Below are 22,828 nucleotides of genomic sequence, written 5' to 3'. Positions count from 1 at the left end.
CACAGAAAAACAAACCAAAATTTTATAAAAGTTAGAGCAATTAACCTCAAATCCCTGAAGCCTTATAAAGCTGGAACCACATGATGAATAATGGTTAATGCCAAGCCATTCCACTGTGTTTTATAACAACCACATTTTGTTAATTTTATAGCCATTTCTGACTGCTAAATATAACAACAGTGTGTTTATAAAATCTGCAAGCTCTAAAACATTTCACTTTTTTGGAACAGCATTAACTCTCTAGTGAAGAGAAGGATACAGAAGGAATTGGGTCAGTATTGCATATACACACTGTTAGAATCCTCTCCTTTTTATGACGCCCATAACTGCAGGTTGTTTTGTTTTGTATGTTTAGGTAACCTGAAAATGATGTTATAATTCGGTGTCTTTCTCATCGGTTAATGGAGGAAAAATCTCTCAAATCTCTGAGGAACTAACCTGTAATTGAAGTGCATGACAGCCTGGAGGGCACTGCCTCCTCCTGTGCTGATGTCCCCTTCAAAGCCAGGGAGGAGTGGAGTGACCACGTACACACGATACTTCTTGCCCTCCCTGTTTTGGGAAAAATAATAATAAAAAAAAGGAACATGGTTAAACAGGACATTCAGGCATTTGTGCGATAAACTTTACTTCTTTTCAACATGGTCTCAATTTCAGTCAGTTGTTTTGGAAGGAATATCATTTACCATTTAAATCCTGAATGGAAACTAGAACCTTGAAGCCAAGCAAAAAAGCTATTGTCCTGCACACGCAACCACATTTATTATGTTAGCATTCACAGCTCTATATTACATATTAATTTATATTATTTATTAAGAAATAACACAAGATATTATCTATACTTCTACAATGCTATTCATAATTAAAAGTTTGCTTGCAACATCCAATTATTTTCAGGAGACTTAAGTTCCAGAACTCAGTCTTAATTCAGTTCAATTCAAGCAATTATACCACAATCAGTACTGCTGAGATTTAGGCTGGGAGCTACCCATCTTTTTAGACACGTATCAGACAGATGTGAACACCTGTGGAAGCTTGATTTTTCTGCCCTCAAAGACAAACAATGTAAGTACTGTTAATCTGATAGGATCAGTTTTGGTAGTCTATTTAATCTTGATAGTTCTCTATAATGCAGGTGAATTATCTTATATCTAAACTTACCAAGAATGTCTCCAGAAAATGTAATAAACTGTACAGGCCATTTTAACTGAAACACAGGGTGTCTCAAAGACGGGAACACAGAAACACATACAAAGATTTTGATACAGTTTAGTCACAAGCTGTTCACAGCTTTGTGTTAAAACTGGATCACCATCTTTTAAATGTATGGTTTCTTACTTTGTGTCTCCTTATTTAGTGTGACCTTGTATGTATTAAATTTGTACTGTATATACCTAATACATACTGGGCATAATGTATTGACCTTCTATTAAAAGCAAAACATCTATTGACAAATCCTCATTGTTACATGACTAAACATGTCCCGATCATGTCAGTTGTCATAATATTTCCTGGTGTAACTAGAGTAAAGGTGAGCATGAAAGACAGGTTTGACAGTTAGCTAACCGGTATGCTTTGATGATCCTTTGGGCAATGGTGTCACCGATCTTGTTGTACACAAGCTTGTTTTCGGCGCAGCTTATAAAGAACTGGTTCTGAAAAGGACAGTGATCAAACTGAATGCAGTACATACCATCAAATCAATATCATATATCAGCTATGGTGAGTCATAATCAGAAATCTAAACATCTGGAAGACTGGCATTCACCTCTATGTAGATGTAGTGTTTGCTGTTTTCAATCACATGGATGTAGGCATTGTGGATGGACTCCTCGTGGTGCTTTATACCAGCTGACCAGTCTGATGAAGACCGCAGCACCTAATGGGTTTGAAAGGTCAGACAATTACCGTATTTTCCGCACTATAAGGCGCACCTAAAAACTCAAATTATCTCAAAAGCCGACAGTGCGCCTTATAATCCGGTGCGCCTTATATATGGAACAATATTGAGCCAGGTCTCGCAACTACGGTAAGCAGCCGCCTACTTCATTTTCTTCCGCGCGCGGTGCATGCTGGATATATACCGGTATATATTTCATTTCCATTGTTTTTTATGTAAAGACCCCAAAATGGCTCCTATTAAGAGACACGCATATGACGCAGAGTTTAAACTCAAGGCGATCAGTCACGCAGAAGAACACGGGAATAGAGGAATAACTTAGTAAAGTGAGCTTTACGTGTTTATTTTGTGTGTTGTGTGATTTTAACGTTTGAGCAACGTTGAGTTATTGATATATTGTTATCGCTTTGCATTTCGAGTGTTACTATATTGTGATTATTATTATTATTGAATCGAGGAAAAGTCCCCCCCCCCACTATGTGGGGTATATTAACATTGCACTACATGTTTTACCTTAAACTACGCTGGGTTGTAATCTATTAATAAAGTTGAACTGACCTATCTGACTGTTTTGTTGACATTCCCTTTAGCGCAGCTCCATCTAATTGATGCATAACGTAACCCCCAGCCTCTACTGTAGCATCTATTGTATGTGCCTTATAATCCGGTGCGCCTTATATATGGACAAAGTTTTAAAATAGGTCATTCAATGAAGGTGCGCCTTATAATCCGGTGCGCCTTATAGTGCGGAAAATACGGTACTCACAAAACTGAACCTGTGAAAACAATGGGTAAACTTTTGTGTCTAACACAGTGACAGCCTGACCTACCTGCACAATTGTAGGGATGCAGCCTGGGACCTGGTGTTTGACCTCATCAGCGGTATCATGGGATTTGGGAAGAAGAAATGGGTACGAGAGAGACCTGTACTTTGGCTTCATGATCTATAATCGGAGAAACAACAATATCCGAGGAATTATTTTTTGATTTGTCAAGTATGTGTTTGGAATTGAAGTAAAAATGACAGTTGTTATGGTTTGATACCTTGGTAAAGTTCCAGCGCTGGATGAAGTGCCTTGCAACATCTCTGGCAGCCTTCCCATGTACCACTGAGGCAATGTCATGCCAAGGCATTCTGGGAGTTATATGCCTATCAATAAAGTCTGAAAAAATGTAGTGTATTAAGGACCCACTTTGGCACTTTGTAAAATATGCAAAAACAGCTTAGGTTTCAAAGTAGTTACATAAAATGGGTTGTAATTTCAGATACTGTTAGATTCTTACACCAAAATATCTATGATCTGGGAATTCATATTTTTTTATGATTTAATTAATAAATAATAGATTAAAATTAGACTATTTACCATCGAATGGTTTGTCCAGCTGGATCCAGTCCTTGTGCACAAAATTGCAGTAATCTTTGCCATGCCAGAAGCGTGTATTTCCCATCAGACCAATGACATCAGCCTGCAAATCCTGCACTGATTTAGCCTCTAGAGGGAAAAAAAAAGTAGTCAAAAATGTATACAGAAACATGAAATGCATAAAGATAGATCTCACAAAGGGAAGAGTAAATTTTTATCTTTGAGATAAAATGCTGAGGAAATCCATGCAATCCAGGACCAAGCAAAAACACCATCAATCAGTTTTACAGCCTTTGGCTCAGAGCTAGAAGACAGTAGAGTAAGATGGATCACGAAGGCAAACAAAAAACAATGAGGCAGTGCCGCCCCTGAAGAACACAAAATGACTCATATTTCTTTTCCTTGGAGTTGGGAAGCAACAGAGGCTGACAGAAATGCCAGACCTCATGGATGTCTGACTGGACCAAGAGTATTAAGCAAAACGCATTTCTAATTCAAGGAACCCTTCAATATTTTTTTAGCCGTGGTTTTTGGTTTCTGAAGCAGCAAGCACAATGGTAATGGCTACACAAATCATAAATTTCACTGCATAAATCCAATTTAAGATTTTCTGAAATACTAATGCTATTAGTCAGGAGCCTGTGAAAAATCTTCCTACAAGTTTCTACAAAATGCTGACTCTGAAATAAATTTCCTGCTGAAAGCTAATACAGATTTAGAGCTTAATGTTGAGACTAAAGGAGTTATGAGCATTCATTCATTCATTCATTGTCTGTAAGCGCTTATCCAATTCAGGGTCGCGATGTGTCCAGAGCCTACCTGGAATCATTGGGCGCAAGGCGGGATTACACCCTGGAGGGGGCGCCAGTCCTTATGAGCATGAGCATGTTAAAGAGGTCAAGAGGTTTTTTGCACTTTCTTACTTATGGCAATCTTTGTCAGTGGTAATTGACTTTATGCCATAGACTAATATTTGATTGAAAAAAAACAGGAGCATTCAGTTAGTTACAGCACATCACACAGTGCTCTGAAAAAGTGTTCCCTGCTGTGCTGATCTGGAGGTTTCGAATGTTAATAATAATAATAATAATAAATATGGTTCAATTAAATGAAACAGTATCCTGGATCAGCAGTTAGGGCAGGGGTCAAAAGGAACTCACAGCAGCTCTTAATGCACCCACACACCTCACTCACCAGCCTGACACAGACAAGATGGTATGGCCACCTTTAACTCCATCCATTTAAGTGGAATCAATTTTTGTTGGCTGCAAATACTGTTAGAATAACCTGTAAAAAAGGGTAGCCATGCATACGAAGTTGGGTCCTCAGATAAACAGTTTGCAGATTCAAGCTATTCTTCTTTTATACTCCTGTTACATTTAAAACGACTTTTTAAACAGTACTTCAACACTTCTTCCCTGCTCTGAATTCATGTTATTTAAACCTACTTTGTATGACTCAGTTTGTAGTTCTACTATAAACTGGAAACATCTGATAAAAAAAACCCACAGAGTTACTTGGAAATGGTATTCTACAGTAATGATTTGTTTTATCTTACAACAGACGTCCATTCAGTTCCCCAAAAACTATCTTTCATGCATGCAGGTGAGTTATTTCACTAACACATCCTGCTTTTGGGTTAAAAGTCCTGATATAATCACCCAAACCACTTTATTTTACTCTCCCCAGTGCAGTGACTCTGGATTTGAATTGGAATAGGCCAACTTTCTTGTATTTGAAAAAAGGTCATGGTTTACACTAATAAACATTATTTCATTTTACTCACTACGGATATCATTTGCATTTGCCTCCACCTTAAAACCAGATGATTAGGTCAAACAGTGCTCTCCCCATTGATCACCATTATACACCATAAAAGCAGGTAATATATTAAACAGATAATCCATTATCTAACGTTTGAGTCTGCTGTTTCCAATACACACATAGGGAGTAGTACTCTTAAATGTCATACTAAAATGTTAAATACCATACTAAAACCATAACGATATGTGCAAAACACAGTGGATAATGTTGGTGATCCACTGGCCTGCACTGTTTTGTGCAAATACTGTGTTATAATAAAAGGTGTCGAAATATTACGATAAAAATGAACTTACTTTCTTCTGAGCTGTCCACACTGCTCACACTGTCGGCAGGGGCCAGGCCGTGTTTCTGCAGGTGTTTACGGATGCTGAAGCGATTTCTCTTGTGCTTCCCATAACCCTTGAGCTTTGGCTGCTCCACTGGGTCTGTGCCCAAGCTTTTGCCATTGCTAAGAACTGGTCCAGGACAATGTGAATGATCAGCTAGGGTAGGAGAACCCTCTCCAACATTCTGCAACACAGAGGAAACAGATTAGGTTTTCAGTATCTGAAGTATACCTCAGAGAATATAGCACTGAACTGTGAATAAGGGTAATAATCCAGACAGTTAGTGATAGACAGGAGGACACTTTTGGACACTTCCACACACATCATCAGAAAATTACAGAAACAGAGGAACTACAAAAAACTACAAGAAAAGAACTATGAATTAACTGAGAGGGAGAAAGGTACTACATTTAAGCAGAGAAAGAGGAACTATTTCCTTTTAAGAAAATATCTTGCAGACAGAGCGCTCAATTTTTGCATTTAATTATGAAAATAATCATAATATGAGCTCAGTTGGCCAAGTGTGTCAAAAATTGACATTTGGATTGGTTTTGAAGTAAAAAGTAAAAAAAAATTGGATGAGAATGTGAAGCTTTGAGTATTGTTTTTTTTTTTATTAATTTTATTGTTGTGTAAATATTTTGTTTTTAAGAAAAAAATCAGATGGTACCAAAATTCTTCTGACAATTGGATGAACCGATTTGTTGCGATATCAAATGTACACAGCCCTTGTTCAGACTGATTCTAAATGTAAATCACCTCTGCAGAAGTATTTAGAGTTCTGGTCACACTCCCAACATCAGTCAGTCTATGCTCTTGATCATCCCAGCGTCCATACGCCAGGTCAATGCCTCCCACAAAGGCCACTGATTGGTCAATAACCACAATCTTCTCGTGATGGGCCCACAGGTAAACGGTGGATGACACATGGTCAGGATGCCTCATTACCTGCAGAAGGAAAACTTATGTCTCTCTCACATTCCTGTCTCACACTTTCCTGTTTTTTTTTCTTCTATTTTCTTGTGTCCCGTTTTAACTCCCCATTTTACCTTGATGTTGGGATGGAGTTGCAGCAGTGTTCTTTTGCTGTATTCACTGTTGATTCCAAGGGCCAGTTCTACTTCCTTGTACAGCATCACAAATATCCGCACTCCTTTTTGCTGCAAAAGCCACAAGAACACAATCAATACCATAGCACCACAACTCACCAAACTGCTATAATTTTTGTTTATACATTTACAGTATCTTACAAGCACCTATTAAAAATATACAATACTTTCAATGTTTACAGGAATGTGTATACAGAGCCATCTTGTTTTATGAGTGAAAAAAACTGAAAGCTATTTAAAACAACTAAGCTAGTGATATTCCAAGTGGATGGTGGATTTTGCTTGCTAATATTAGATACATTAAAAGGGATTAGTGTGTTTGTTCATGTTCTTTCACTGATTTAAACACGCAGAGGGACCACTGACCTTTTTAAATCAATGCCTGAAGTACAATTCTGAATATTATTTTATGCATGATTAAATTGATTCTTTGATTATAATGAACAGCTAAATTTCATCATGTTCCCAAGTCTACGCGTAATGGATTGTATGCTTTTTGTTTTTTTCACCTGTTCTATGTTTAATTCTTATTATAAATGTTCATGTTTATGTGTGATATTCATCAAAAGAGAAATTAAATCTGTATTCTGCGTTTAGTCCCAAAACATCAGACGTTGAGCTTGTTTCTACTGAAAGTGACACTGTATGAACTTACCGCTTTCCGTTTCAGAATGCAATCAAGACGCCAGCGGTTGCCTTCAACGACAGGCCTCTTGAGGAAAATCTCAGGGCTCAGCCTGTAGTTGCACACAACATGATGAGTGATGGATTAGTGTGCACAGTGCAAATATTACTGTACAGCTATGAATTTGTGTAAAATTATGTGTTTAACATATACACAAATATAAACCAACAGTACCGCATCACCATCATAACAATACCAATCATTTGTATCCGATTAAATTTCAAACTCATAAATGCAAATAAACACACACTAAAACACAGGGGGATTTCTGACACACTGACTGACAGACTTGTAACAGTGCACCTGCTGTCTGTCTGATAGTGGTAATAGATCTCTTTGGCCAATGTTCCCTCCTGGAGGTGTCTTCTCTCTCTCTCTCTCTCTCTCTCTCTGTGTTTTTGAACAAGTTTTGGGTAAAATATCCTATGATTACGTACGATGATTTTCACAAACATTACATAATTTTATTTTTTTTGTTGAAATTTCCTTTGACTTTAAATTTCCACTGAAATTAAGGTTGTGGTTATTGAGACTAATAAACATCACATTTCAAAACCTTTCTCTTTTTTTGCATCAAATAGTTGGATTCAATGTTAGGTTCAATGTTTTTAAACAATATAAAATCATTCTGATTATATTCAAGTATATAAAACACATTTAAAAATGGAGAAACTGAAAAGCTGTGTTGAGCTATAGAGTACCAGGGGTCCGTTAATACAAATCAACAGTTTTGATCCTGACATTCTCAACTCTACAATATAAAGGGAGAGAGGGAGGGCTTGCTTAATGCATTTGTTATCATTGTTATGTTCCAATGTTTTCTTGGAAACTTCCCTGTTGGGCATTTCTTATGATAGATTTGGTTTGCTTCATGTTTAATCTGTGTCCTGTTCATACATACCACCAATCTGTGATGAAAATTTCCTCCTCAGCTTCTTCCAGAGCATTAGCCACATCTTCCATATATGTCTTACCATTCACATACCTGAAACATATACAACATCATCATCATGTTTTACAAGTGCCATGGCGGTTTGAGACAATACCACCTATATTTACAGAAATAACACCATGGAAAGCCACCATTTTCAGAAAGAATAACACAAAGAATGACTGCAAGTAGAGATTCTTTTGTGTTTTTGAGGGTGCCTTAAGTACAAAATTAATGGTTTACTTATAAAAGCAAGAGACAGATGAAGCTTTTACCAAGTCATTCATTGTTAACAACATTCAAAAACCACTCAGTCTACTGAACACTCCCCAGAGTATAAACTTCATATTCATTGACATCCACTGTGAATGAGTATCATTGTCAGATTAAAGATTTTTCTGCCGCATTTAACCCATCTGTGGCATTGAACACACCCCACACATTTACACAGAGCCGTGGGCAGACATCCCCTGCACAGTTGGGAAAAAGACGCCCTGCTCAAGGGCACATTAGCTGTGGATGTTGAGGGAGGAGACAGCACTGTAACTTACACTATGAATAGTGATCATTTAACAAACATGAATGCTGATAAGCTAAGGTCATTTTTAAAGGGACAGACAGTCTGGTCAAATATGAAATATGACAGGCAGCCAATAAATAAATAAATAAATAAATAAATAACCCTATCAAATACATCATGAGTTTATAGGTCTACTTATGACTATATTAACTGGACAGGAAGTCAATAAGAGTTTATATGACTATATCAAATTCCAAAGTAAAAATGACGGGAAACCACGCAGCCTTTTGTGATTCAAGGCATCTGTATTTGTATAGAAGCAATGAACTTAACATTACCCCATTAAACAACTGAATTATTCAGGTAACAAGCAGGCTAAATGGACTTAGTGCTCCAATACTAAATCCCACATTATTCTGCTCAGCCAAATCCAACAGCTCCACTAGACTTGACAGAGGAGGATGATTGGTGTTTCATTGTTGAGGCATTAGCTGCAGTCTCTCACACGGACACTATCACATTCCTGTAAAGGGTCAGCAGAGGATCGCAACTGCTGTATTACTTTCACTCCTATTCTCTCAGGTTACTCCAGTGAAACCGACTTCACCTGGAGACATTTAAGAAGCTCAAGACCTGAAGACTACAACCTGCCTGAAAACTTAGTCCATCACTGCTTTAGAAATATGTTGCATTTTTATTATTAAATTGGCACTTTTGCCAATTTCATACCAATAAACAAAATTAAAAAGCAAATATTAACCCAAAGAAAATGGCCAAAAATATAACTGGGTAAGTAACAGAATAGTGTCCACATAAATACATTAAAATACATACACATTAAAAGTACCCTCTTAAGTGAAAACAATGTTTTTAAGCTATCAACACCATAGTCTAGACTTTCCACTTTGTAACTGGAGTGTTCCGAAGACCATCTCAAAGGAACTAATCCCGTTAACTTGGCAGGCAGGGCTTTCAAGCTACATGTGAGAGGTGGAGGCACATGTGAAGCAGGGACAGGGACTAATTGCATATTCATATATCTGTACATAGAGAATGAAGGCGAAGGTGTAGAGTTAAGCGTAAGCAACAATATCCACAATGTGATCAGAAAAGCATATGGTGGCATAACTTGTCATGATAATGGTAAAGTATTGCAAACTGACCACCCCTACAATTAAATAAAAGTAAACTCAGCTCCTAGGAGGACTTGCAGTTACGCAGTCAGTTAAAAACAGCCCATGCTCTGTGATTACACTCTAAAATGAAAAAGCTGATTACCATTTGGAAGGGATGTTTTTGGCGGCTTTGGCAAAGGAGCCAAAACGATGGTCCTGGAGGAAGACACTGCCATACTTGCGTACAAACTCATCAATGGCCTGGCCCCACCAGCGGGCATGACGGTAACTGGAGAACTTCAGGACCAGGTTCCTGCAGAAAGGCATTTAGAGTGAGAAGACACTTTCTGCAATCTGCTGAATACATTCCTAGAAATAGAATCTGGTCCATTAGACTGAAGACTATATACCTGCACAGGCTGTCAACACGAACACCGTGCTTGGTCTCTGTATCTTTGGAGTCCATTTTAACAGAGAAGTCTTTGTCCACCAAAAGGACAAATGAGATGGAGCCCGAGTCAGGTTTCATATATAACAGGAAGGAGTCCTTTACCACCAGCCACCTACAAAGGACATCATTACCATCATCTGTATACACACTATATATTACACTGGACAGATTATTAACATGTGCGTTGTTTCTACATTCAATTAACAGTTTTGTCAGATACATCTACAATACAAGTTGACAGTTACAGCACAAAAAACAGTCCACACAGTGGACACTGACCGTTTTGACCAGCGATAGCACATTTTGCTGTGGCCACAGCAGTTCAATCCAGGAATACGGTGACCCCCTGACCTTTTGTAAACCATACCTTCCCTGAACAAGAAACAGGGCAAAAGAACAAGGATCAGTAACACTAATCTCAGGGGTCATTCAATATACATTGATTTATCCATCAATAATGGTGCACTCTTAATATCAAAGTAGACAATGAACAGAAAATAAGTCCTTACAAGCCTTTTGGTCCCAAATCATGAACGAAGGACAGCTGACTCACATCAATGAACTCCATCTAAGACAAACACGAATACTGTCATGTCTTCGTTCACATTCTACATAATGGTCATCATAAAATAATGAATCCATCAGAACTCACTGTGGCGTGGTAGTTCCTGTACATTGGCATTTTTAGCAGTTTATTCAAGTAATCCTCCAGTTGTTTCTGTTAAAAGAAATAGACATGTCACAAGTGACCTTGGTTATTGGGGCACATTTCACATACCAATCTGGAAAAAATACAGAGAATCTTTAAAACAGTGTAAACACTCTACACTGAACATGCATTGATTTACTGAAAAATAGATGGAAAATTTCATGCAACATTGAGAGAAAAACTGACCCTTCTGCTGGAAACTTGCTCCTCCCTGACCAGTTCATCTCCTCCACCTCGTGGCAGAGTGGGCATCTGACGCGTGTGTCTGACCGTCTGCCGTCGCTCTGTGTGGCTGCATGTGCCAAGATGACAGAAAAATGTAAGACGAAATGAGAAATAAGTACAAAATGAAAAAGAATAAAAGTCTTGTACTCACGTGCGAGAGGGCAGAGGAATCCTCAGTAAGGTCTTATAGGTACGTAACTCTCTGTGCAACTCCATGAAGTGCTTCTCCTTTCTTTTCACAATCCAGGTGAAGTTCCCATGCTTCAACTCAATCCTGAAGACTGCAGGAAGCATCTGGAAGAAAAGAAAAACACCATGTTAAAGAATTAACGTAAACTTCCAGTTAAATCTGAATACATTAAAATATGCCAGGATACTGATGACCTTATTAGCATATAAACCAAGGGTGACAGCTCTGATCTCAAAGTTAACCAAATCAGTCTGGCAGAGGATCAGTCCAGTTTTGGTCATTTCACTTGCTCATTCGTAGCCTTGAGCTCTCAGCCTTTCACAGGGGACGTTTCTCAGTATTTAACCCTTAGTCTGTTTATCGCAGTTAGAGCTTGCTCTTGCGTTCTTGTGATTTTCCACAAAGGAAATGGATACATTCATCGATGAGTTGTTAGAGCCACTGTTGCATCTCTGTCTCAGCAGCATCTCAGTGGGACTTCAGGTAACCGATTTCAAGTCTCATTAATTTGCACCTTAACCTTATGAGGCAATGTGCTTAATGTAGCAATCTTTTAATAGTGTGTTTCTGGTGAAAGAGCAGGGCATCTGTGGAAATTTTAGGAGCAAATCAAATGCCTTCTTTGTAAAATGTTTTTTTAAATGCCTGCCCTCGTATTTTCAAAGAGGATGAACCTTTATTAGGCCTAATCTTCCACTGCATAATATGTTTTGTAGGCTGAGGTATGTGGGTACTATCAATTTAAAATATAGGGCAATGGAATATATGTTGTATATAAATCCAAGCTGAACCACAGAAACATTTCACGGTCAAACAACAGAAGCAGAAGCTTCTGATTATGAATAGGAAAGAGGTTTATTTTTCAAATTACTATTATGATTTTTGCAAAACACCTGGTGATTTAATGTTACAAGGTCTGATTCACAGTCAGCTGCTTCATACAGAAAATCTTTTTCGTAAACCTTGCCACTACAGGAACGCTCATGATGGATTAATAGAAAGACAAAAACATTAACTACACTGTGAAGGTGGTTCCATTGGAGATGATTACAACATATTCAAACTTCACAGAAAACTAAGGTCAATTACACCATTATTACTGCTATGAGCCTTTGAATAGTCTAATTTGTGATTATAGATTTGTTCTCCCTTCCTGAAATGCTGCTTATAAACTGGTTCTCAGTGTTGAGGCCAGCATGATAACTGCCTTCCAACAAACGGAAAAATGTTTTCAGGTTGTGCCTGGCTACATTTTAGACATCTTTCCTTTTTGTGTTTAATTCTGCAGAGATACTAAGTCCCTGCTGAGTAAAGGCATCCCGATTATCTGTTGTGTTAACATCGCACTGCATTAATAGATGATTAGGCAGTGCCAGACTTGTGCCACATGTGATGCTCTAAAATTTGGTCAAAAAGGCCTTCTGCTGCAGCCTGATCTAATCATAAAAAACCTGATATGATTATTTATATGGCTGCGAGCTGGGCAGCAGCTCACACTTTGGATGTCCAGACGCCTTCTCTTGCATAATGTGTGCCGAGGCGGGGGATGGTGTGGCGTCAGCAGCGTCAAGCCTAGAACTCCCAGATTCACATTTACAGCTCCTACATTTTGACAATCTGAAGTCCATTGTTAGTTGTTATATGTGGGCTATGATTAATCCAGTGATTGAGGCTGCAATTATATGAACTCCATGGAGGTATGTAGGGCTCTTAAATATGCATTTACTCTACTCTGCAAAAGTCCTCCATAGCAGCTTAGAATATGTATAAATATGTAAAATATTTTTATATTTTATAGGATTAAAAAACAACAACTTTAAAGTAAATACAAACCAACAAATAAGCAACCTGAAAAACTCATGGAATCACTATTCACCTATACTTTTTTTTACTTCATATGAAATACAAATTAAATTATAGATATGAGGCAAAACATGTTTCATGGCAGAACATTCCAGCTTCATGAAATAAACCTCAAATTTAATTATGTGAACTATTTTTTTCCAAGAAAAACTACTAATCAATATCACCCCGTAATTGCTACAACAATGTTAGCACAAGTCTAAAAACATAGTTTAGTCTGCAGTAGAATGGAGTTCTTACAGACGGGTGAATATCCTGCAACTGTGGTGATTCCATCATTATGTTCAGGGGTAGTACTGTTACCATCCAATACCTGTTCAGTTAATCAGTCTTTCATTAGAGTCTTTCAGGTGTAAGTGGGCTGCTACTTCACAAAAAAAAAATGTGTGTTCCTGTAAAAGCAGTCTCCTAAACAACATTTAATTACATTTTTTAAATCCCAATTTACTCCCTAGTCATTCATTCCACTCAGAGCTAGTGCACCTCCAATCACACAAAATGCCACCCACTGAGGAGGGTAAAAGCAAGCGCATGCTTCCTTCAAAAACATCCCAAACTGCCACTAATGCAATGTCCAGTGGAAAGCTCAACACACTGGAGGAGAATGCCACCTGCTCAGACCTGCTACGCTAGCCAACGGATACCTACACCAGCTTGTGCTTTGCTTGGATGATGGCCGTACTACCCACCCAGAGCTCTCAGATTCCTGGCCTCAGATGGCCGTGGCTTTACCGGGTATGAACCAGAACTCTCCCAGTGAAAGCGCCAATGCTGAGACCACCCAGAAACCCTTATACATTTTTTTTTAAAAGTAACTACTAACTAAATGACAGAAAATTGGATTGTTATACCCCCTAATGATACCTAATATAAACAAAGAAAGCAAAAGTCTTAGACATTACATTGTTGGCTTATTTTAACTTTTTATTTATTTATTTATTTATCACATTATTCATTCACCTGTCTGATTCAGTGCACCTTAAACAGCATTACTGACCTAAAAGGGTTCGATCTAATAAATACACCTGTCCACTTACCTTAGAAACACTCCTCTGGGTGGTGATGTTGAAGCGGTCCTGCGCAGAGGCGAAACGCTCCACCTCCAGGATTTTGGCAGTAATGGGAAAAGATTTGAGAAAGACTAGAGCCCCTGGCTCTTTGAAGCCTGTCGTCTTATACACAGCAGAGAAAGCGATGTGCGATTCTGTAGCAAAAGGGAAAACCTGTTAGTAATGATGTTTCTAAAAGATCTATAAAAATTGGTATGACATATGTAATCCCTTTAAACCAGGATTTATTACTGTTCCACTGTTTTTCTTTTTTTTTTTTTTTTTAACCTGAGTTGTTAGCATCATGTCCATCAACAAACACATCCTCTCCATCTCCAATGTCCAGCTCGCGTGTATCTAGGTTCTCCATGATCTCTGTCATGTCTGAGGCTACCAGATGCAGGGTACTGGCTGAGGCGTCCTGCTGCTGCAGCATGGCTAACACTCAGCCTGCCGGCCAGGGCTTTCCTGTGGTGTAAACACAGCATGAAAATCTTTAGAAATAACTTACTCAAACCATCAGTGTTCAGACAGCTGCGAAAACTAAACAAGGACTAAGACATAAAAGATGGATTGTTTAACGTACTATATTTCAGTGAGAGGAAAACTGAAAAATCTTTCAATATGACTTTGGCTGAAAGGAAAAAAAACAAAAACAAAAAGCAAATAATGGATAGAGCTTTATCTGTGCCTCCTGCACCCTGTGAAATATTTCATCTCATAGGCACCTGGCATAAGATGAGAGGAAGCTAATCTGCTGTTTGAGTGCTGCTGCTGAGCTTCTTATGATGTTCCTGATGGAAAGGCTTGAACAGAGAACTGTTCAAAGTCACAACACTATGGCAGAGGAATGCTGCACAGCATATGTGTGTAAGCGCGTGAGAATCTCATTCAATATTAAACAGGTAGTGGAGCGGCAAACATCCTATACCTCTGTCTTCCTGTTCCTCTTTTTTATTTAAAACTCCATGTCAGTGGTACAGTGGAGGTCAGAAGTGTCATGTGACACTTCTGACCTTTAATCAACTACAGCTCCATTTATACAAGCAACCAATTTTAATCTCAGTGCCATTTAGTGGCATAGTCTCCCCATGACTCCTGAGTAAGTTAAATGGATGTTAATCAGATATTTCAACACTGCCTTAAAATCTCAATAACAATGGGCTGAAACAGAACCCCAGGACTAAATCTGGGAATGTTTCATAATGATAAATGTGTTATTAACAGGTAACATTTGTGTGTTACAGATACATACATTTCATAAGGATCTGTAATTTACAGCACTGATTGAGGACTATGTACAAGTGTTCTAATCAATCATTTGTCAGGAACTCTTTGCAGGACTGTTTTCTTCTGACCACAACACTCACTTAAGTGAAGGATTTACAGCATTCATAAGGTTTTCAGGCAAATAGAGCAATGAACTTTCTTCTTAGCGTGCTTTTCTTCACAGCAGTAAATTCATATTTAAGATCCCACAGCATGCCTACAGCTGGGTAAGGTTTAGAAGATTAGCTGATGCAATGTTTCTCCAACATGAAGTTCATGGCCCAAATGTGTTTCATGGGATACTCTCAATGGGGGTTAAAAAGAAAAGAAAAATATGCAACAGCCAGAGCCTTTGACTAATTTAAGTCAACTTGAAAACTGATCCTTCTCCACACTTTAGGGGTATATCTAGACCAACCCACCACTCCAGTTTACAGTGAGAAAAAAAAATGCAATGCTAGCTTCAAAGGCTAATGTTGTTTTTCACAACTCTGAAAATGTGATTACTTGCTCACTGCTCTTGGTCTTCCTCTGTGCTGTGTGGCTAACGTGCAAATGGTAGTGTTAAAACTACAAAATGTTTTTCATGCCTACAGCATTTTTTTATGGTTTGAACAACAACAATCCTTTTTTTACACTTTCTGCAAGCCTTACGTTTGCTCTAGTTCTGGTCAGTTCTAGAGTCAGGCTGGGTTTCCTTTCAGAAGAAATATCTCACTGAACACTCAGTGAATGTTAACACTTGCTTCAGGTGCTATTAACTTTCCAGTCAATTCATCTGATGTAATATTTCTAATGCAATTCAAGCATAATGAAATAAATTACATATAATAATAAATATAATGCATAATAAAATTAATTACAGATGTTGTATAGAGCACAGACACCGTTGTATTAAAAGGATCACCTGTGGGCCAAACCAGACCAAACATTATACTGGATCTAAAAAGGCAGGCAGCATGGTTCATATACTCCATCTATTCATTTCCAGTCAAAGTGGCCAAGTACTAGTTATTAAGTGTCAAAAAAAAAGCAGAAAATATATTTAGCAGAAAATTTCACACAGGTTTTAGCAACTAAGTAAATAAACTAATATATCTCGGGTCACCAGTCCGTTGGTCCGAGAACACCACCGCCGTTTCATTTTCTCAGTACAAACATCTTGAAAGCTACTTTCTGGAAAGACAGACAAAAGAAGGGTTGTTGCTTCTTAAGGTGTGGCACTGGACTGGCAACACAGGCCATTCTCATCATCACAGTTACACTGGGTCATCACAGAGTATAATAAATGGTCTAAAGTGCACAGAGCACCACTGTCAAATATTGACCAATTTTAAATTGCACCTTAAAGAGTACAAGCTGCCCTATATCTAGGGAGCATAACACTTGACGATTACTACTGGCCACATGCAATACAGTTCATACTTGCATTTGCATATTACCTACAAGTGCTGGCTGTGAAAAAGCACTACTGTGTTATCTCACAGTTATCTTTGATACTACAAGCATGGTGTAGCTCAGTATGAATCATTTCTCATTCATACCTTATTACAAAAAGCAATATTTCTCCAGAAATCAACATGCATAAGGACATTTACAAGATTGTTTTAAAGGAAAAAAAGATCTATATATTGTTGAAAGAAAAAAGAAAATTTATGAATGGCCTCTCTCCATTTAAAACTTAAATCACATTTAAAGACGAATGTGTTCCACAAGCAAGACTAGAGATTTATTCCTAGCTTGAGAAGGAACACCATACTATGTCAATACAGCATGAGTCCTTAGTGTTATATTTTCTGTAGGATCTGAAACCTAGAGAAATCACCTCTTCCAAATAAAGCAAATGTAATTGAATAAGTGTTTAAATGTGTAATTATTTGAGTTAAAAAAAATAAATGACTGTCTTTAGAAAGAGGAGAAAGAACAAATTACCCAAATAAACTGGAGTGAATGGACAGAGAACAAATTAGGGGCATTCTAGAATGTTGTGGTTGGCGAACAATAACGTCACCAGCTTCTGTCTGTCATTGTACATCTGAGGTTTTTTTTTTTCTTTAACTCTGTATTTCACAAACCCCACTGTTCCCCCAGGTGCTGTAAGATGCCTTGCTCAAGGACAATTGAGCTGTGAATTTTGAGGGAAATGACGGTGTCTTCTTTCACTCGCCCCTTCCCCCCTACAGTCCTGCTAGTCATCAGTATTAAACCAGAAACAATCTGATCCCAAACCCACTTCTCTAACCAGACACCACCATTAGCTGTAAATACAAAACTGTGAAGTGATGGAGCTGTCTTATATTTCCACACTCAGCACCGGAGGCAGTAGAGAGCTCCTCCACTGATGGCATTCAGTAATTTGCAACAAACTGAACACTGTCAAATGACGTAAAATGGAACACATCTGCACACACTACACACAGAGGCTTGTTTGTGTGTCAGTACGCAGCTTTGCATTTGATTTGACAACTGGCAGACGGGCAGAATATCTAATCTTAATCCACACCTGACCCTGAGCATGTTTTCACTGCAATATTCGCCATGATCCAGAATCTAAGAGATTAAAAATTTGAACTGGGTCAGGCTTCATTTAGAGCATATAGCTGGGGGCTCTTCAGGTGAACCTGCAACACAAAGAAGAAATCACAATCTACGACAACGAGCTTCCTGTGGAGGACAGAGCCAGAGGTGTCATCTCCATGGAGATAATGAGGTCAGCAGGTTGCAGGGTCAAATTCAATCACAATCCTACATGCTTTGAAAAAGTCATCCTGAATTAGTCCTTGTTCAACCATAGCACTGTTAACTAAAATATAGCTGAGATTTCTGCCCAACACACTCAGTGTATTACGACAATACGTCCCTGTACTTGGTCAAGAACCACTAAGAAAACCCACAATCTCAAAATACATCTAAAATTAGAAGTCAGTATTTATGTCACGAATACAGCAACCAGAATTAAATTAAGACCCTGTAGCACAGTAGTGTGGCACGAAAACTGAATATGAAGTCATAATTATTCTGACCCCACTGCGCCTCATGAAAAGAGCTACATTGTAAGTCTCTTTAAGATATATTTCTGAGGCGTTAAAGATGAGAAACTGAAGATGCAGTGGTGTGCACAGAACCTGCTTTTACAGCCAGTCTTCCAGTGGGAGTTATAACTAAGATGAATGGAGTGTCACCATGACAACAAACCTAAAGTTGCACTTGTTCTCACGCTCACAAGATGGTGCATCACGGCTTCTGTTCTGGCTTGTGGTTTTTTTTTTAGTTTTGAGAAGTTTAACCTTTGTCTTAGTAGGGTAGAAGGGGAACCCCTTCACTGTCAGCACAAATATTCACGATGTTAGTTACAGCACTATTTTACTAAAAATACTGTACACTTTAGATCTGAAAGTGACTTTTCACATGCTGAAAACAACAGTGAATCATAACCAAGCACGCCATCTTTATTTAGCACATCTGTATAGTATTTGCACTTCTGAAGTGGGGACGCTTTTCATAAAGACCTAGCTGGTGAAGAGCAGTGTGAGCATTAGTTTTCACCTCCTGGGGAGTCCTGCAGAGGTGAGTTATGGTGTTATCTTTTTGTTAATTAAAATGACTTAAAGCTTTTGTGTTGCTTTTTTGTTTGTTTGTTTGTGCTTTTAATGGTGACACAGTTGTCATTCGTAAACCCCGGTAAAACTAAATATCGCAAAATATATACAAATTAAATATTGCTTTAAAATCACCTTGTTTCTACGCTCATTGTTCGCTTCATCAGATCCACTGACTACACACGATCACCTTGTAGTTCTACCATTACAGACTGCAGTCCATATATGCTTCTGCATAACTTGTTAGCCCACTTTCATCTTGTTCTTCCATGGTCAGAACAGCAATAGCACTGATGACTATTGATACATAGTATATCCTTAAAAAAAAAAAAAAAAAAAAAAAAAAAAAGAAGATACTTATCTTCTATAAGAACTTGTGTTGAAGTTGTATCTTTTTTTTTTAAGTTTTATCTTATCTTTAGTTGTATCTTTTTTTAGCCATGTTGCTCAACCCGATACTACAGTCTTGAAACATCTCAAGACACTTTCTAAACTCTGCTTTCACCCTTGATAAAGTATTACAAAACAGCATATCTTACTAAGTCTACACCTGCATTTCATGATGGACAAACGCTTATACTTGCTGTGGTTTTAGTGAGGTTTAAATAACTTAACTGCTCAGTTCAAAAACATTTGCTCCCTACAGGAAAAATGCAGCTTTTTTCAGAGTACAGTCCATCTGTTGCTCTGCATACGTTGTTAGCCCCTTTGTACCTTGAAACCATTCTCACACACCAGTATGCTTAGAAATTCCAGTGAACACTGCAATCATTTGGGTCAATTGTTTTGGACTTATTTGGCACAAGATGACCAGAAAACTAAGACTCACTGAGGTAAATATACCATTTACTCATCAGTGTCCATCTAGAAACCGATTCCAATGGTTCCAATTCAATGAGGAACAGTTTTAAGAAGAGGTCAAGAAAGTCTATTGCTTTAAAAAAAAAGATGCTATGCAAAAAAAGGAGCACATAATAAACTGTTAATTACACTAAGGCCCTGTCCACACAGATCCGTTTATTAAAAGATTTTTGTCTGTGTTTTGACCTCCCATCCACATGAAAACTGTGCTTTAGGTCAATGAAAACAGAGGTTTTCCAAAGTGCTCTCCAAGGTGGAGATTTTTGAAAACGTTATTGTCACTGTTCGAGTGGACGGCGGTAAATGGATATTTTCAGAAAAGCTGACCTCACACAGTGTGTCTGTCTCTGGCTGAAATTCAAATAGCTCCTCACTTCTTATATAGTGCAGTATATAAAACATTAAACTACAATATACATGCAGCTAGCACTAGATTTCAGATTCCCACATATTAATAAGTATAAATGATGCTTTATTAAAAATATATAATGCACAATTAAGATCTAAATTCAGTAATTTCATGACTTGCATAGTACACTACATAGGGAGTATGGAGTGATTTGAGATTAAATGCATTGTGGCGTTTTGAGGACTTTCTTTAAGATGTTCTATGGACCCCACTGGATTGGCATGAAACTGCAGCCGTGTTCGTATTCATCTGGATGGGGATATTTTAAACAGTGGCAGAGAGGAACATCTCAGTTTTCATATAAAAACTGGACGAGGCCTAAGAAAGACCAGTGAATCGATTAAAATACACATCAATAGATTCATTCAAAAAGCAACTTTAAATTCATTACTTCTTAAATCTCAGTTTAGCTAATTAAGCAGCACGGCTCCAGTGTCAATTTGGCAGCATATTTAAATAACAACCTGCTCCTCTTTCATCAAATCATTTTACAAGCGTATTTATTAGAACGAGGATTAGGAATAATATTTGACACATTATGTTTACAGACATGGCTTGTATCAGACCTACAACAATTAGTCAGCACATTTGAATACCTCAGGTATTAGAAATCATTTACATAGGTTTTGTTATTGTCAACAAACCATGTGTATGTGTACATAAATTCTGGGAGATCTGTTGGTCATTACAATTTTTCATAAGAAAATTTATTTGTGGCAAAGACAGAAATTTGAATAACCATGAGAGCCAAAGGAGATCAAAATCAGGAAATATGACCCACTGAATTCACAGTTTGTAAAGCACAATATGCAAAAGCATTGTTTCACAGCAACAGAACAATGATGCACTAGACAATGTTCCGACAATGTATTGAGATGATGGACAGCCTAAGGGCATAATTAATTCGATTTTAGAAATGCCTTGATACCAATCACAAAATGTCCTTATGTGTGTGTGAGTGTGTGCGAGTATGTGAGAAATAGTACACCTGGTACCTGTGACGGCACCAACAGTCAACATCATGTTCTAAAACTGTTCTATTCAAACTACTTACTAAACTTAACCTACTCTACTTACTCTAACACTAATAATTAAAAAAAGAATACCCTGCTAATAAGAACATCACACAAAGTGCACTATTTCAGACAAGATTTGTAACAGGACAAGTCAATATTTCTCCTCTAATTTCTGGACAGTTTTGGCTTTGGTGTCCAATCAGTGTCATATCTAATGATGCTTCGCTCCAATAATCACATTAAAGAGAAATAAAGGTTTTTTTTAAGGCTGAGCTTGGAGAGAGCTGTTGTTTTTTTTTTTACAAGCATTTTCACATAGGAAAGCAGAAGTGTTTGTGCTTTTTCCTGTTTTTTTTTCTGTCCACACAACACCAGACAGAGCATCTGTTAGCAGGGCTAGGATAACAGTGCACTGGACATGCACTTTTACTAAAACAATTAAAACCATAAACAAAAAACACTATATAAAGTTGCAACACTGTCTAAAAAATTGTATTGAATGGATAAATGTGCAAAGAAATCATTTACTGCCAAACATTTTATTTTGTAAGCAATAGAATGTGACGCCTGCCACTGAAAAAAGTTGTGACAGAGGCAATATAAGAACAAAAGGACTGAAAAAAGACCGTTAGAGAAGGAACTTAAAGTAAATACTGAGGTGTAAAGAGTCTTTCTGATTTTGTCCTCTATCTTACATAGAGGGCAGAGGAGGAACCTGATGGAGCATGTGACACACACACACACACAGAGAAAGAGAGAGACAGAGAGAAAGCGAGCAAAAAACACTCCTAGATACATAACATGGTCTAATCTCTGCTCATAAAACTTGCATTCCAGATAAAGAAGAGACATTGGATAAAGTCCAAGACGAACAGAGGGCATGTTAAACAACAAAACTTATCTAATCTTACAAGGTCTTACACCTGTTGAGTTCATTTAGTCTGTATTAGGTTTCTGTCTAGTTCTTAAAGGCCTTGCTAAAGCAAGCAGCTCAATCTCAGGGATTCTGAACATCCCTTTATATCAGAACAGACTGTGATATCTGAACAGAGAAAGCCACAAAAGCTGTTTGTTTTTTCTTAGTTGGATTCGCGCCACATTTGTAGGTAGTTTCAAATCTGATTCAAATGCGATTTCTCAACTCTGGTCTCAAGTCTGGACATGTGACATGATCAGATTTCATGTGTTTTCTGCATCATTCTGAGAGCAGCGGGTCTTGCTTTCCAAATCATCATCATTACTTTCATCGTCATCAATTATCTGACCTCACCAGAAGGAGTTATGAAATTACTGAAGTTTGGTGAGGGACCACACCCAAAATTACATATTCAGTATCAGCTCTATAAAGCCTCTACCTTCCCTTCTGTTTCCTGAGAAGCAAAGTTTACCTCCCTCCTCCACCCCATCGCCTCC

At 37.9% G+C, this 22,828-nt stretch overlaps 1 protein-coding gene across 3 annotated transcripts in view; it reads right to left on the bottom strand.

The window, feature by feature from the left end:
- Positions 1-22,828, bottom strand: part of pld1b (phospholipase D1b) — a 39,260-nt gene that overhangs the window by 8,087 nt on the left and 8,345 nt on the right. For all 3 annotated transcript variants that reach the window (XM_066646864.1, XM_066646866.1, XM_066646865.1), the window contains exons 2-21: positions 14,550-14,729; positions 14,250-14,416; positions 11,311-11,453; positions 11,121-11,226; positions 10,878-10,943; positions 10,735-10,793; positions 10,505-10,597; positions 10,185-10,337; positions 9,938-10,087; positions 8,110-8,193; positions 7,179-7,260; positions 6,464-6,574; positions 6,174-6,362; positions 5,382-5,598; positions 3,265-3,393; positions 2,945-3,063; positions 2,731-2,844; positions 1,769-1,879; positions 1,567-1,655; positions 439-552 (exon numbers count right to left, since the gene is read on the bottom strand). In XM_066646864.1, the coding sequence (XP_066502961.1) occupies positions 439-552; positions 1,567-1,655; positions 1,769-1,879; positions 2,731-2,844; positions 2,945-3,063; positions 3,265-3,393; positions 5,382-5,598; positions 6,174-6,362; positions 6,464-6,574; positions 7,179-7,260; positions 8,110-8,193; positions 9,938-10,087; positions 10,185-10,337; positions 10,505-10,597; positions 10,735-10,793; positions 10,878-10,943; positions 11,121-11,226; positions 11,311-11,453; positions 14,250-14,416; positions 14,550-14,697 (2,444 nt within the window). In that variant the 5' untranslated portion in view covers positions 14,698-14,729. The remainder of the gene's footprint in view (positions 1-438; positions 553-1,566; positions 1,656-1,768; positions 1,880-2,730; positions 2,845-2,944; positions 3,064-3,264; positions 3,394-5,381; positions 5,599-6,173; positions 6,363-6,463; positions 6,575-7,178; positions 7,261-8,109; positions 8,194-9,937; positions 10,088-10,184; positions 10,338-10,504; positions 10,598-10,734; positions 10,794-10,877; positions 10,944-11,120; positions 11,227-11,310; positions 11,454-14,249; positions 14,417-14,549; positions 14,730-22,828) is intronic.

The sequence above is a fragment of the Hoplias malabaricus genome, chromosome 1, assembly GCF_029633855.1.
Source record: "Hoplias malabaricus isolate fHopMal1 chromosome 1, fHopMal1.hap1, whole genome shotgun sequence".
Classification (NCBI taxonomy): Eukaryota; Metazoa; Chordata; class Actinopteri; order Characiformes; family Erythrinidae; genus Hoplias; species Hoplias malabaricus.
This window is presented reverse-complemented; position numbering and strand designations above follow the sequence as displayed.